Below are 14734 nucleotides of genomic sequence, written 5' to 3' on the forward strand. Positions count from 1 at the left end.
TGTTATTGTTGTTTTCCCTCCTCCTTTTATCTCATTTTACAATTACATTCAGTTCGCAATCCGTCCCTTTGCGCCACCTGGTGGTAGTTTCGCGAATGAATTTAACACACGACTGACTTGCAGTTAACGCCGCGGCCCTGCGGCGGCGGTACGCGCGGCGGCATTACTCATTTTGGTTGTCTACCATCTGTATACCTGAACAGCAATCTCTTAGAGGCCGTTTACACATAACACTTCTTTGCGCCTAAAAACGTGAGACGCAGCGCTTAATGGTTTTTTAAAAAGCACAGCGCAGAATCTCATCCGCCATTTTGCTGTAAAACAAAAAAGTTACAACACTAACTTGATAATGTACACAAACGCTCGCAACCCTTGCCCTGCCTCAAGGGTTTTCTGATTGATTACTGATTGATTACACTGTGTGTAAAAGTTGAGATTCTTTTTAGACGGACATGACAACAGCCACAAGCTCTACAGCCCTACAGGTCCATCTAGAGCATGTTTACATAGAAAAACAATGGAAACGTAGCACATCTGAAACGTGTTCTGTGTGAACGGCCTGTTACTGATTCAGTTTGGTTAATGATAGATATCTCTCTTTCCATTATAGCATCAGGTTCGTCCACAGGTCATATAGCTGTGGTTTGCTTTAGTGCTCTGGCTGTGGTTGCAGTTTTCTGTGGTATTTTCTATTACTATCACCACAGGAGGTCCACACAAGAAGCTAATCAAGGTACTTGTTACCTGTAAATATGCAGCAGAAAAATATGAGTTTTATTGTGCAAAACTCAGTTTTGTTAAAAAGGATTAATGTATTTCTACTTCATTCCTGTAATTAAGTGATTATTTTTTATTTAGGCCAACCTGATGGAGAAGAACACATTGGGTTGACTAATGGTGAGAGACTATTTATAACTCTTGTGTTTATATGTGTTTGATGTGGCTTCATTCTGTCCACTGACACAGTGGTAACTCATAGTGTTAACTCTACAGTAACAACATTAAAGGGCTTCAATGAACTGTTATTATTGTTAATGTGTAGTAAATGGGAACACTGGGGACACTGATCGACCAAACAGTGGTAAGATATTGTATGAATATCTTTGCTTGTTTGTGTTCATATTAGTTTTTATTTTGGTTTAGTTTTTTTAGTTTTTTTTTTACTTTTTTCAGCAGGTGCAGAAACACCTGATCAGGAGAAACATTCAAAAAACAGTAAGTTACTGTACAACTAATCAATTTTAAGGTTCCCAACTGACTTAGTTCGTCTGATATGAATACAAAGATACTACTGCTGTAAACATGAACTTTTATTCATTGTGCAAAGCAACTTAAATTGTTTATCCTAAGTAGGGATGCTTATTTACAAAACTATTAAAGCTCAGCTATTAAAGGCACAAAAGTACAACAATGACAAAACCTGAGGTAAACCAATGGATAGGCAAATTTTTTTTTTCCTTTTTCCCCTTAAACAATTCAACATAAAATATTAAAGAGGAAAAATATGATCAAAACTATTTTATCCAGCATTTAGAATTTCTGGAAAAAGAAAATAATAATAATACCCCCCCCCCCCCCCCCCCCCCCCCCCCACATGCCATTCAACATTTAATTTCCAAGATCTAGAAAATCTTGTTTTTCTGAAGTTCTTCTAAAACATAAAATGACATGAATATACATAAAAAAAGCAAAAACGATGTTTGTTCTTAAAAAAAATGTTTTGAATGATTTGATATACAACTTAGCTTTATGCAATATGTGTGTGTAAAATTTACATAAACTGGTTTTCCCATTAAACACAATGTTATCTAAAAACTTTATCTAATTTGCAAATTAATATGCTGTTGGGACAGCATGGTGAAAAAAAGAAGTGTAATAATGGGAGTAATAATTGGCCAGATTTTTGGTATCTCAAACATTTGGTATCTCTAAAAAAAGCCCTGAATGCTAAATGCTATATTGACAATAACTCCAAAGCTGGGTCTCAGGAGGATATTCAAACTGCAGAGTTCAAACTATAACCGTCAGCATCAGCTGGATTTATCAAAGTTAGTCTCAATGACTGAAATCAGGAAAATAAGTAGAAAGAGATTTGTTGAAAAAGACTTGGTAAGTTTATCTCTGTCTTTTGTCCAGGTGATTTTATCGTGAAAGATGAAATTAAGTTGATGAAAACGATGAGAGGACAGTCTGTCACGCTACACACCGATCTCACTGAAATAGAGGAAAATGAGCTGATCTGGTGGAAATTTGCTGATTCCAGCGTAAACAAAGAGGCTGAATTTTCAGTCATAGCTAAATGGGATAAAACAAACAACAAGGAAAACCTATGCAATGAAGAAAGATTCAGAGACAGGTTGCATCTGCACCACAATACTGGATCTCTGACCATCACAAACATCACAGATGAACACTATGGAAATAAAAAACTAAAAAAAAACATCTAAAAAAGACAGATCTCAAAGACATTCAGTGTTGCTTTTTATGTGAGTACAGTGAGTCCATCAAATGTCTTAATAAGACCTTCAACTGTTAAACTATTAATTATGGCAATAATACAGTATGTAAGAAGATTGTACAGGTCAAAGCATTTTCAAAAATCAAGAGACATGCTTTTTTTGTCTGCCATTTTATCAAGTATCCTTATTCACAGTGAATAGGTTCATGCAAATCCTCAATCAGTATTATAAATCACAACAAAAAACTGATTTTTACATTGATGGGAACATCTAAACAATTTCCTTGTTTATACCATTGCTTTTTTGTTTTCTTAAAGGACCCGAAGAAAAGACCAGAGATCCAGAGGATTGGCCTTGATAACAGAAGAGTACACAGTTTTTAAACTTTGGAATGTTTCAATTCAGCTGCCAAAACAATGGAAAATAGTTGTTGTTGTTGTTGTTGTTGTTTTTCTTTTTACAGCAATCTAAACTCCCAAATTCAATTCAAGCTGCCATTAAACAGCAGCTTGTTACACTATGGAGACAAATAAGCTAATTACTCTAAACACAACAGTATTTTAAAACCACTAAACTGTTGTCACACTAGTATAGAAGCCCTGAAATAAAAAAAATAAAAAATAAAAAATCCAATTATAATTTATTCTATTCTCTTTGCATCTTCTCTGTATCTGTAAGGTGTCTTTGAAGAACAACATAGAAAAATATGTAGGTTTTTGATTATTTTGGTGTCCAAATAACCTGTTATCATTTATTCTAACCCTGTTTGTAATTTATGTTTGGATATTCGTGTTTTTTCTGTTACAGTTCATAGAGTTAGTTTTAATGTTTTGTATTGTTATGCATTTAAGCAAACACTTTTATCCAAAGCGACTTATAGTGCATTCAGTCTAACATTTTTTACCTAATGTGTGTTTCCTGGGAATCGAACCCACAACCTTTTGCGCTGATAACGCAATGCTCTACCACTGAGCCACAGGAAACTTCATTCCCTATTAATGAACATAACACTGATGTCTGAACGTTTGCTGCAATCTAATCTACAATCAAAATTTTCCACTAATTCACAAATTCAGCTTCATTAGACTAATTTTGCCCCTAAAGTTCAATTTCAGCCTCATTAACAACAAAATATGAACTTTATAGTAATAATAATAAAAAAGCTTGTCTTGTGAAATAATTGTGTTATCTCAAGTGCTATAATCTAGGACTAATTCTCTTGGTAAGTATACAACTTGAATAATACCTTGAACCTTGACCTGCTGGTGGCGTTGACTCACTTTTAACACATCCATTCACTGTTTTAAATCGTTTGATATTTGAGGTGTGGGAATTTCTTGCGCTGCAGATACACGGCCAGTGGTTCTCCAGGACAAATCTTTTTTGGGAAGTCTCAATGAATCTCCTTCCTTATTTTGATCGGATTTAGCCTGTTTTTACACAGTCTATGGATTAAGCCCACTGATTTCCCAGCATTTAAATCAAGAACATTTCGCGTTTCACTCGTATAAACGCGACCTACTGATCTGAAGTCGGTGAAATATGACAAAATCATGTGTAAAAGTGAAATTATGTTAAGAATCGTTGCTTTCTCCCTGAGGTTTAGCTCGTTTAGAAACTGATTGGACGAACTGATCAAACGTTTTGAGACTCGACGGAACAGTTTAGCCTACAATGGACAACTTTTACTGATCTTTAACTCACAGAAATATGGAGACGTTTGTTTTATTTTTAGTTACGTTACTCGTGGATGGTGAGTAGATTTAAATGGATTTCGATACTTAAATATCTAAAAATGATTTGAATATAATATAATATTAACAAATTCAATGTCTGAAGTTATGTTTTGATCTGTTTTATGGAGCTTAAACTCAAAAAATGCTTGTGCTGATGTTTGTCCAATATTCACTAACTATTCAGTGATCTTAACTGCAACTCACTTTTTCTTCTGGCCACTTTTCATTTTGTTGTTCCTGTTTCTACAAAATATTCCGAGGAACTTGAAATGTGGTCTAAACCTGTGAAGATTTGATATCCACACACCACTATTCTCCATACTATGAGTCTGAATAGAGATTAAATGACAAAAGCACCATACATTCTGTCAATATTAATCCTTAAACAAGACTCAGTGATCTCAGTTGAATTTGTTCAGCTTAAATCTCTCAAACGGTCTCTCTTCTGCAGGTGTGTTTGGTTATACGGATGAAGTGAAGTCAGTGTCAGTGATGGAGGGAGATTCAGTCACTTTATACACCGATCTTACTGAAATACAGAAAGCTGATCTGATACTCTGGACATTTGGACCTGACAGCACTGGAATAGCTCAGATCAACAGATTGGTTAATAAGATCTCATATTATGATGTTTTTGGTGGGAGATTCAGAGACAGACTGAAGCTGGATCATCAAACAGGATCTCTGACCATCACAAACACCACAGAGGAACATGCTGGACTTTTCAGATTTTTGCATATCATTGGTGGAAAAGAGGTCCTGCCCAAGAAATTCAGTGTTATTGTTTCTGGTGAGTAGTTTTTGCAATGCATTGAGTTTGATTTTTTGTTTTTATATCACATTATGTACCCATTATAGACTTTATTCTCTCATGATTTCAGCTCGTCTGTCTGTTCCTGTCATCAGCAGTAACTCTTCACAATGTTCTTCATCATCATCATATTGTTCATTGTTGTGTTCAGTGGTGAATGTGAGTCATGTGACTCTCTCCTGGTTCAAAGGAAACAGTTTATTGTCCAGCAGCAGTGTGTCTGATCTCAGCAGTAGTCTCTCTCTACCTCTGGAGGTGGAATATCAGGATAAAAACAGCTACAGCTGTGTGCTCAACAACCCCATCAGCAACCAGACTCAACATCTGGACATCACTCAACTCTGTCACACATGTCCAGGTCCGCACCGTGGATATCTTTATATTTAATTACTTAGCTGATCTCTGTTGGTCATGCTCATATACCTGAACAGCAATCTCTTAGAGGCCGTTTACACATAACACTTCTTTGCGCCTAAAAATGCATTTTTTAAAAAGCACAGCGCAGAATCTCATCCGCCATGTTGCTGTAAAACAAAAAACGTTACAACACTAACTTGATAATGTACACAAACGCTCGCAACCCTTGCCCCGCCTCAAGGGTTTTCTGATTGATCTACTGTTTTGGTATGACATTAATGAGCGGCACTGTATGTAAAAGTTGAGATTCTTTTTAGATGGACATAACAACAGCCACGAGCTCTACAGCCCTACAGGTCCGTCTAGAGCATGTTTACATAGAAAAACAATGGAAAATTAGCACATCTGGACTCGGAATGGAAAAACGTGTTCTGTGTGAACAGCTTCTTACTGATTCAGTTTGGTTAATGATGGATATCTCTCTTTCCATTATAGCACCAGATTCATCCGCATGTTATATAGAGCTGGTTTGTTTAAGTGCTCTGGCTGTGGTTGCAGTTTTCTTTGGTATTTTCTATTGCTGTCATCACAGGAGATCTAAACAAGCAGCTAATCAAGGTACTTGTTACCTCTAAATTTGCAGCAGAAAAATATGAGTTTTATTGTGCTAAACACAGTTTTGTTAAAAAGGATTAATGTATTTCTACTTCATTCCTGTAATTAAGAGATTGTTTTTTATTTAGGCCCACCTGATGGAGAAGAACACATTTGGCTGACTAATGGTGAGAGACTATTTATGTGTTTATATGTGTTTGACGTGGCTTCATTCTGTCCACTGACACAGTGGTAACTCATAGTGTTAACTCTACAGTTAAAACATTAAAGGTCTTCAATGAACTATGTTTTTATTGTTAATGTGTAGTAAATGGGAACACTGGGGACACTGATCGACCAAACAGCGGTAAGATATTGTATTACTGAATATCTTGTTTGTGTTCATATTAGTCTGCATACAATACATTATTATTGGTGGGGGTGGTGTTCGTTTGTTTGTACTTTTTTTTCAGCAGGTGCAGAAACACCTGATCAGGAGAAACATTCACAAAACAGTAAGTTACTGTACAACTAATCAATTTTAAGGTTCCCAACTGACTTAGTTTGTCTGATATGATTATAAAGATACTACTGCTGTAAAAATGAACTTTTATTCATTGTGCAAAGCAACTTAAATTGTTTATTCTAAGTAGGGATGCTTATTTACAAAACTATTACAGATCAGCTATTAAAAGCACAAAAGTACAACAATGACAAAACCTGAAGCAATGCGACTATACCTTAAAGAACTTTAAGAAGGCTGTGGAAATTCTGAAGGAGGAAAAATATGATCAAAACTACTTTATCGAGCATTTAGAATTAATAATAATACCCCCCCCCCCCCCCCAACATACCAAATGTATTAGCTGATGATTTTTTTTGGCATACATATCCTCCTGAGACCCAGATAAAAAGCTTTGTGAATTTAACATTTTTTTTTTCATGTAATTGCATTGTTTAGCATAAGAAAAAAAAGGGGGGGTGGGGGCTTTTTTGAAAAATTATATTTTATTCATATGTTATGCTATGTCCTTCAGTTTTTCTGAAGTTCTTCTAAAACATAAAATGACATGAATATACATAAAAAAAGCAAAAACGATGTTTGTTCTTAAAAAAAAAAATGTTTTGAATGATTTGATATACAACTTCGCTTTATGCAATATGTGTGTAATGCTAAATGCTATAGTGACAATAACTCCAAAGCTAGGTCTCAGGAGGATATTCAAACTGCAGAGTTTAAACTATAACCGACAGCATCGACTGGATTTATAAAATTTAGTCGCAATGACTGAAAATAGGAAAATAAGTAGAAAGTGATTTGTTGAAAAAGACTTGGTAAGTTTATCTCTGTCTTTTTTCCAGGTGATTTTATCGTGAAAGATGAAATTAAGTTGATGAAAATGATGAGAGGACAGTCTGTCACGCTACACACCGATCTCACTGAAATAGAGGAAAATGAGCTGATCTGGTGGAAATTTGCTGATTCCAGCGTAAACAAAGAGGCTGAATTTTCAGTCATAGCTAAATGGGATAAAACAAACAATGAAGAAAACCTATGCAATGAAGAAAGATTCAGAGACAGGTTGCATCTGGACCACAATACTGGATCTCTGACCATCACAAACATCACAAATGAACTCTGTGGACATAATAAACTACACATCACCATTGAGAGACTGAAGATCTCGAAGACATTCAGTGTTGCTTTGTATGTGAGTACAGTGAGTCCACCAAATGTCTTAATAAGACCTTTAACTGTTAAACTATTAATTATGGCAAGCGTACAGTATGTAAAAATCATACAGATCAAAGCATTTTCAAAAATCAAGAGATATGTTTTTTTTTGTTTTTTTTTTTTGTCTGCCATTTTATCAAGAAACCTTATTCACAGTGAATAAGTTCATGCAAATCCTCAATCAGTATTATAAATCACTGCAGTGAGTTGATTTTTACATTGATGGGAACATCTAAACACTTTCCTTGTTTATACCTTTGCTTTTTGTTTTCTTAAAGGACCCGAAGAAAATACCAGAGATCCAGAGGATTGGCCTTGATAACAGAAGAGTACACAGTTTTTAAACTCTGGGATATTTCAATTCAGTTTTCAAAACAATGGAATATAGTTGTATTTTTGTTTTCTTTTTACAGCCATCTAAACTCCCAAATTAAATTCAAGCTGCCATTAAACAGCAGCTTGTTACACTATGGAGACAAATAAGCTAATTACTGTAAACACAACAGTATTTTAAAACCACTAAACTGTTGTCACACTAGTATAGAAGCCCTGAAATAAAAAAAAAATAAAAAAAATCCAATTATATTTCATTCTATTCTCTTTGCATCTTCTCTGTATCTGTAAGGTGTCTTTGAAGAACATAGAAAAATATGTAGGTTTTTGATTATTTTGGTGTCCAAATAACCTGTTATCATTTATTCTAACCCTGTTTGTAATGTATGTTTGGATATTCGTGTTTTTTTCTGTTACAGTTCATAGAGTTAGTTTTAATGTTTTGTATTGTTATGCATTTAAGGCAAACACTTTTATCCAAAGCGACTTATAGTGCATTCAGTCTAACATTTTTTACCTATTGTGTGTTTCCTGGGAATCGAACCCGCAACCTTTTGCACTGATAACGCAATGCTCTACCACTGAGCCACAGGAAACTTTGTTCCGTATTAATGAACAAAACACTGATGTCTGAACGTTTGCTGCCCTCTAGTTGACAATCTAAAGGTTGCACTGTTTCACACAGTTGTAAATGAGAGACTTATTTTGCTCCTGAAGTTCAATTTCAGCCTCATTAACCACAAAATATTAACTTTATAATAATAATAATAATAATAAATAAAGCATGTTTTATGAAATAATTGTGTTATATCTCAAGTGCTATAATCTAGGACTAATTCTCTTGGTAAGTATAGCCTACAACTTGAATAACACCTTGAAATTTGACCTGCTGGTGCCGTTGACACACCTTTAACACCCATTCACTGTTTCATATCGTTTGATATTTGAGGTGTGGGAATTTCTTGCGCTGCAGATACACGGCCAGTGGTTCTCCAGGACAAATCCTTTTGGGAAGTCTCAATGAATCTCCTTCCTTATTTTGATCGGATTTAGCCTGTTTTTACACAGTCTATGGATTTAGCCCACTGATTTCCCAGCATTTAAATCAAGAACATTTTGTGTTTCACTCGTATAAACGCGAACTACTGATCTGAAGTCGGTGAAATATGACAAAATCATGTGTAAAAGTGAAATTATGTCAAGTGTCGTTGCTGTCTCCCTGAGGTTTAGCTCGTTTAGAAACTGATTGGACGAACTGATCAAACGTTTTGAGACTCGACGGAACAGTTTAGCAATGGACAACTTTTACTGATCTTTAACTCACAGAAATATGAAGACGTTTGTTTTATTTTTAGTTACGTTACTCGTGGATGGTGAGTAGATTTAAATGGATTTCGATACTTAAATATCTAAAAATGATTTGAATATAATATAATATTAACATATTCAATGTCTGAAGTAATGTTTTGATCTGTTTTATGGAGCTTAAACTCAAAAAATGCTTGTGCTGATGTTTGTCCAGTTCACTAACTATTCAGTGATCTTAACTGCAACTCACGTTTTCTTCTGGACACTTTTTATTTTGTTCCTGTTTCTACAAAATATCCCGAGGGACTTGAAATGTGGTCTGAACCTGTGAAGATTTGATATCCACACACCACTATACTCCATACTATGAGTCTGAATAGAGATTAAATGACAAAAGCACCATACATTCTGTCAATATTAATCCTTAAACAAGACTCAGTGATCTCAGTTGAATTTGTTCAGCTTAAATCTCTCAAACGGTCTCTCTTCTGCAGGTGTGTTTGGTTATACGGATGAAGTGAAGTCAGTGTCAGTGATGGAGGGAGATTCAGTCACTTTATACACTGATCTTACTGAAATAAAGAAAGCTGATCTGATACTGTGGACGTTTGGATCTGAAAACACTCGAATAGCTCAGATCAACAGATTGATTAATAAGATCTCATATTATGATGTTCTTGATGGGAGATTCAGAGACAGACTGAAGCTGGATCATCAGACAGGATCTCTGACCATCACAAACACCACAGAGGAACATGCTGGACTTTACAGATTTTTGCATATCATTGGTGGAAAAGAGGTCCTGCCCAAGAAATTCAGTATTAGTGTTTCTGGTGAGTAGTTTTCGCGATGCATTCAGTTTGATTTTATTTGTTTTTATATCACATTATGTATCCATTATAGACTTTATTCTCTCATGATTTCCAGCTCGTCTGTCTGTTCCTGTCATCAGCAGTAACTCTTCACAATGTTCTTCATCATCATATTGTTCATTGGTGTGTTCAGTGTTGAATGTGGGTCATGTGACTCTCTCCTGGTACAAAGGAAACAGTTTATTGTCCAGCATCAGTGTGTCTGATCTCAGCATCAGTCTCTCTCTACCTCTGGAGGTGGAATATCAGGATAAAAACAGCTACAGCTGTGTGATCAACAATCACATCATCAACCAGACTCAACATCTGGAACATCACTCAACTCTGTCACACATGTCCAGGTCCGCACCGTGGATATCTTTATATTTAATTACTTAGCTGATCTCTGTCGGTCATGCTCATATACCTGAACAGCAATCTCTTAGAGGCCGTTTACACATAACACTTCTTTGCGCCTAAAATGCATTTTTTAAAAAGCACAGCGCAGAATCTCATCCGCCATGTTGCTGTAAAACGAAAAAAGTTACAACACTAACTTGATAATGTACATAGACGCTCGCAACCCTTGCCCCGCCTCAAGGGTTTTCTGATTGATCTACTGTTTTGGTATGACATTAATGAGCGCACTGTGTGTAAAAGTTGAGATTCTTTTTAGACGGACATGACAACAGCCACAAGCTCTACAGCCCTACAGGTCCATCTAGAGCATGTTTACATAGAAAAACAATGGAAAATTAGCACATCTGGACTCAGAATGGAAAAACGTGTTCTGTGTGAATGGCCTCTTACTGATTCAGTTTGGTTAATGATAGATATCTCTCTTTCCATTATAGCATCAGATTCGTCCCCACGTAATATAGTGCTGGGTTGCTTAAGTGCTCTGGCTGTGGTTGCAGTTTTCTTTGGTATTTTATATTACTATCACCAAAGAACAACTAAACAAGCAGCTAATCAAGGTACTTGTTACCTCTAAATTTGCAGCAGAAAAATATGAGTTTTACTGTGCAAAACTCTGTTTTGTTAAAAAGGATTAATGTATTTCTACTTCATTCCTTTAATTAAGAGATTGTTTTTTATTTAGGCCCACCTGATGGAGAAGAACACATTAGGCTGACTAATGGTGAGAGACTATTTATGTGTTTATATGTGTTTGATGTGGCTTCATTCTGTCCACTGACACAGTGGTAACTCATAGTGTTAACTCTACAGTTAAAACATTAAAGGTCTTCAATGAACTATGTTTTTATTGTTAATGTGTAGTAAATGGGAACACTGGGGACACTGATCGACCAAACAGCGGTAAGATATTGTATTACTGAATATCTTGTTTGTGTTCATATTAGTCTGCATACAATACATTATTATTGGTGGGGGTGGTGTTCGTTTGTTTGTACTTTTTTCAGCAGGTGCAGAAACACCTCATCAGGAGAAACATTCACAAAACAGTAAGTTACTGTACAACTAATCAATTTTAAGGTTCCCAACTGGCTAAGTTTGGCTGATTTGATTACAAAGATACTACTGCTGTAAACATGAACTTTTATTCATTGTGCAAAGCAACTTAAATTGTTTATTCTAAGTAGGGAAGTTTCTAAGTTTGCTTATTTACAAAACTGGTTTCCAAGATGGCGCCGCTGAGTTTGGATGCCGTCCAGGTCGCTCCACTTAGATTGTGTTTTAATTTACTTTGTACTTTATTTTGCTCTCTCTTTTTACACACATATCATCTGCACTGATCACTTACGACAAAGGAACACTTTTGGACATTGGACACTGCTTCAATAACCTGTTTCAGGACACTTTATCCTCCAACCCATCGTGGCCATCTGAGATTCTCCGGAACGCCTAGATGAACAATGGCTACCTGAATAACCACCTGAGGCGACGGATCAAGAAACACCGTGGGAAATGAGCTGGGATTTGCAACAGACTAAGATAAAGAGCTCACAGTCCTTCTCTACCGAGCATTCTGCTCACCAATGTCCAGTCTCTGGAGAATAAGATGGACGATCTTAGAGCCAGAATGAGTTTCCAACGGGACATAAGGGACTGTAACATCCTTTGTTTGTCTGAAACATGGCTCATGCCCTCGGTCCCGGACACTGCTGTAATGCTTTCTGAAAACTTCTCTGTTTTACGGATGGACAGAACAGCTGAGGCCGGTAAATCCAAAGGTGGAGGAGTGTGTTTCATGATTAACAAGAAATGGTGTGACCCCAGGAATATCTCCACTCTGTCACGCTCCTCCTCGCCTCATCTACAATATCTATCCATTATCCATTATGGATACAATAATTATAAGGACCTTCTCAAATCAGAACCCATGGGTGGACAGAACAATCCGTGCTGCAGTAAACAAATGCACTGCTGCATGCAACGCCGGACTCTCGTCGGGGAACATGAGTGAGTACAAAACATTGTGCTATGCTCTCCGACGCACAGTAAAAGCCGCAAAACACAGATACAGGGAACGCATAGAGTCTAATTTCCAACTAAATGACTCCCGACGCATGTGGCAAGGACTAAGAGCCTCTGTGCCTTTGGAAACAAATCCATTGCAGCTGTGAGAGCAGACCCGTCACTGGCTGACGAGCTAAACTCTTTCTACGGCCGCTTTGAAAGCAACCGCGGCAACGCGAGTCTGCTGATCAGCGCATCAGGAAGCGGCAGTCAGAGCAGCGATAATCATGTGATCACCGTGTCTGAGGACGAGGTTCGGAGGGCCCTAAAGCGAGTGAACGTCAGGAAAGCAACAGGTCCTGATGGGATTCCTGGTCGTGTTCTGAGGACCTGTGCTGATCAGCTCACTGGTTTGTTTACATCAAGTCCCTTGCTACCTCTGTGGTTCCCACCTCCTTCAAAAAATCTGTCATCATCCCTGTGCCTAAGAACAATAACCCCTCTTGCCTGAATGACTATCGTCCGGTTGCCCTCATGTCAACAGTCATGAAGGTCTTTGAGAAACTTATAAAGAACAACATCTGCTCCTCCATCCCTGATACTTTGGACCCTCTTCAGTTTTCCTATTGCCCCAATAGATCCACTGAAGATGCCATCTCTCACATCCTGCACTCTTCTCTCACGCACATTAACAGCAGCAATGGGAACTATGTAAGGCTTCTATTTATCGACTAAAGGGGGTCGCACACCAGAAGAGAAGCGCTGCGCCGCGCCGCGTTGCGTTGCGCCACGTCTTTAAAATTCGAACACATTGTTTTCTATGATTGTACAGGTCCTTCTCAAAAAATTAGCATATTGTGAAAAAGTTCATTATTTTCCATAATGTAATGATAAAAATTAAACTGTCATATATTTTAGATTCATTGCACACCAACTGAAATATTTCAGGTCTTTATTGTTTTAATACTGATGATTTTGGCATACAGCTCATGAAAACCGAAATATCTCAAAAAATTAGCATATTTCATCCGACCAATAAAAGAAAAGTGTTTTTAATACAAAAAAAAGTCAACCTTCAAATAATTATGTTCAGTTATGCACTCAATACTTGGTCGGGAATCCTTTTGCAGAAATGACTGCTTCAATGCGGCGTGGCATGGAGGCAATCAGCCTGTGGCACTGCTGAGGTGTTATGGAGGCCCAGGATGCTTCAATAGCGGCCTTAAGCTCATCCAGAGTGTTGGGTCTTGCGTCTCTCAACTTTCTCTTCACAATATCCCACAGATTCTCTATGGGGTTCAGGTCAGGAGAGTTTGGCAGGCCAAGTGAGCACAGTAATACCATGGTCAGTAAACCATTTACCAGTTGTTTTGGCACTGTGAGCAGGTGCCAGGTCGTGCTGAAAAAACGAAATCTTCATCTCCATAAAGCTTTTCAGCAGATGGAAGCATGAAGTGCTCCAAAATCTCCTGATAGCTAGCTGCATTGACCCTGCCCTTGATAAAACACAGTGGACCAACACCAGCAGCTGACATGGCACCCCAGACCATCACTGACTGTGGGTACTTGACACTGGACTTCAGGCATTTTGGCATTTCCTTCTCCCCAGTCTTCCTCCATACTCTGGCACCTTGATTTCCGAATGACATGCAAAATTTGCTTTCATCCGAAAAAAAGTACTTTGGGACCACTGAGCAACAGTCCAGTGCTGCTTCTCTGTAGCCCAGGTCAGGCGCTTCTGCCGCTGTTTCTGGTTCAAAAGCACACGCCTGTGCACGGTGGCTCTGGATGTTTCTACTCCAGACTCAGTCCACTGCTTCCGCAGGTCCCCCAAGGTCTGGAATCGGTCCTTCTCCACAATCTTCCTCAGGGTCCGGTCACCTCTTCTCGTTGTGCAGCGTTTTTTGCCACACTTTTTCCTTCCCACAGACTTCCCACTGAGGTGCCTTGATACAGCACTCTGGAAACAGCCTATTCATTCAGAAATGTATTTCTGTGTCTTACCCTCTCGCTTGAGGGTGTCAATGATGGCCTTCTGGACAGCAGTCAGGTCGGCAGTCTTACCCATGATTGCGGTTTTGAGTAATGAGTTTTTAAAAGCCTCAGGAATCTTTTGCAGGTGTTTAGAG

General features: G+C 37.7%; 2 protein-coding genes across 2 annotated transcripts; both read left to right on the plus strand.

Annotated features, from left to right (window-relative positions):
* The first annotated feature begins 452 nt into the window (after window positions 1–452).
* On the plus strand, window positions 453–2447 carry LOC122141469. The gene is made up of 6 exons (XM_042748960.1): window positions 453–525; window positions 611–733; window positions 859–897; window positions 1043–1081; window positions 1174–1215; window positions 2137–2447. The coding sequence occupies exons 1-6, from the start codon at window positions 453–455 to the stop codon at window positions 2445–2447; spliced, it is 627 nt and encodes a 208-aa protein (XP_042604894.1).
* Window positions 2448–3849: 1402 nt separating this feature from the next.
* On the plus strand, window positions 3850–8239 carry LOC122141566. Its single transcript, XM_042749347.1, has 8 exons — window positions 3850–4212; window positions 4647–4985; window positions 5859–5981; window positions 6107–6145; window positions 6280–6324; window positions 6431–6472; window positions 7320–7669; window positions 7971–8239. Exons 1-8 carry the CDS (start codon window positions 4170–4172, stop codon window positions 8034–8036), a joined length of 1047 nt encoding a protein of 348 aa, XP_042605281.1. The 5' UTR covers window positions 3850–4169; the 3' UTR covers window positions 8037–8239.
* The last annotated feature ends 6495 nt before the right edge of the window (window positions 8240–14734 follow it).

The sequence above is a fragment of the Cyprinus carpio genome, chromosome B22 (assembly GCF_018340385.1).
Source record: "Cyprinus carpio isolate SPL01 chromosome B22, ASM1834038v1, whole genome shotgun sequence".
NCBI classification, from domain to species: domain Eukaryota; kingdom Metazoa; phylum Chordata; class Actinopteri; order Cypriniformes; family Cyprinidae; genus Cyprinus; species Cyprinus carpio.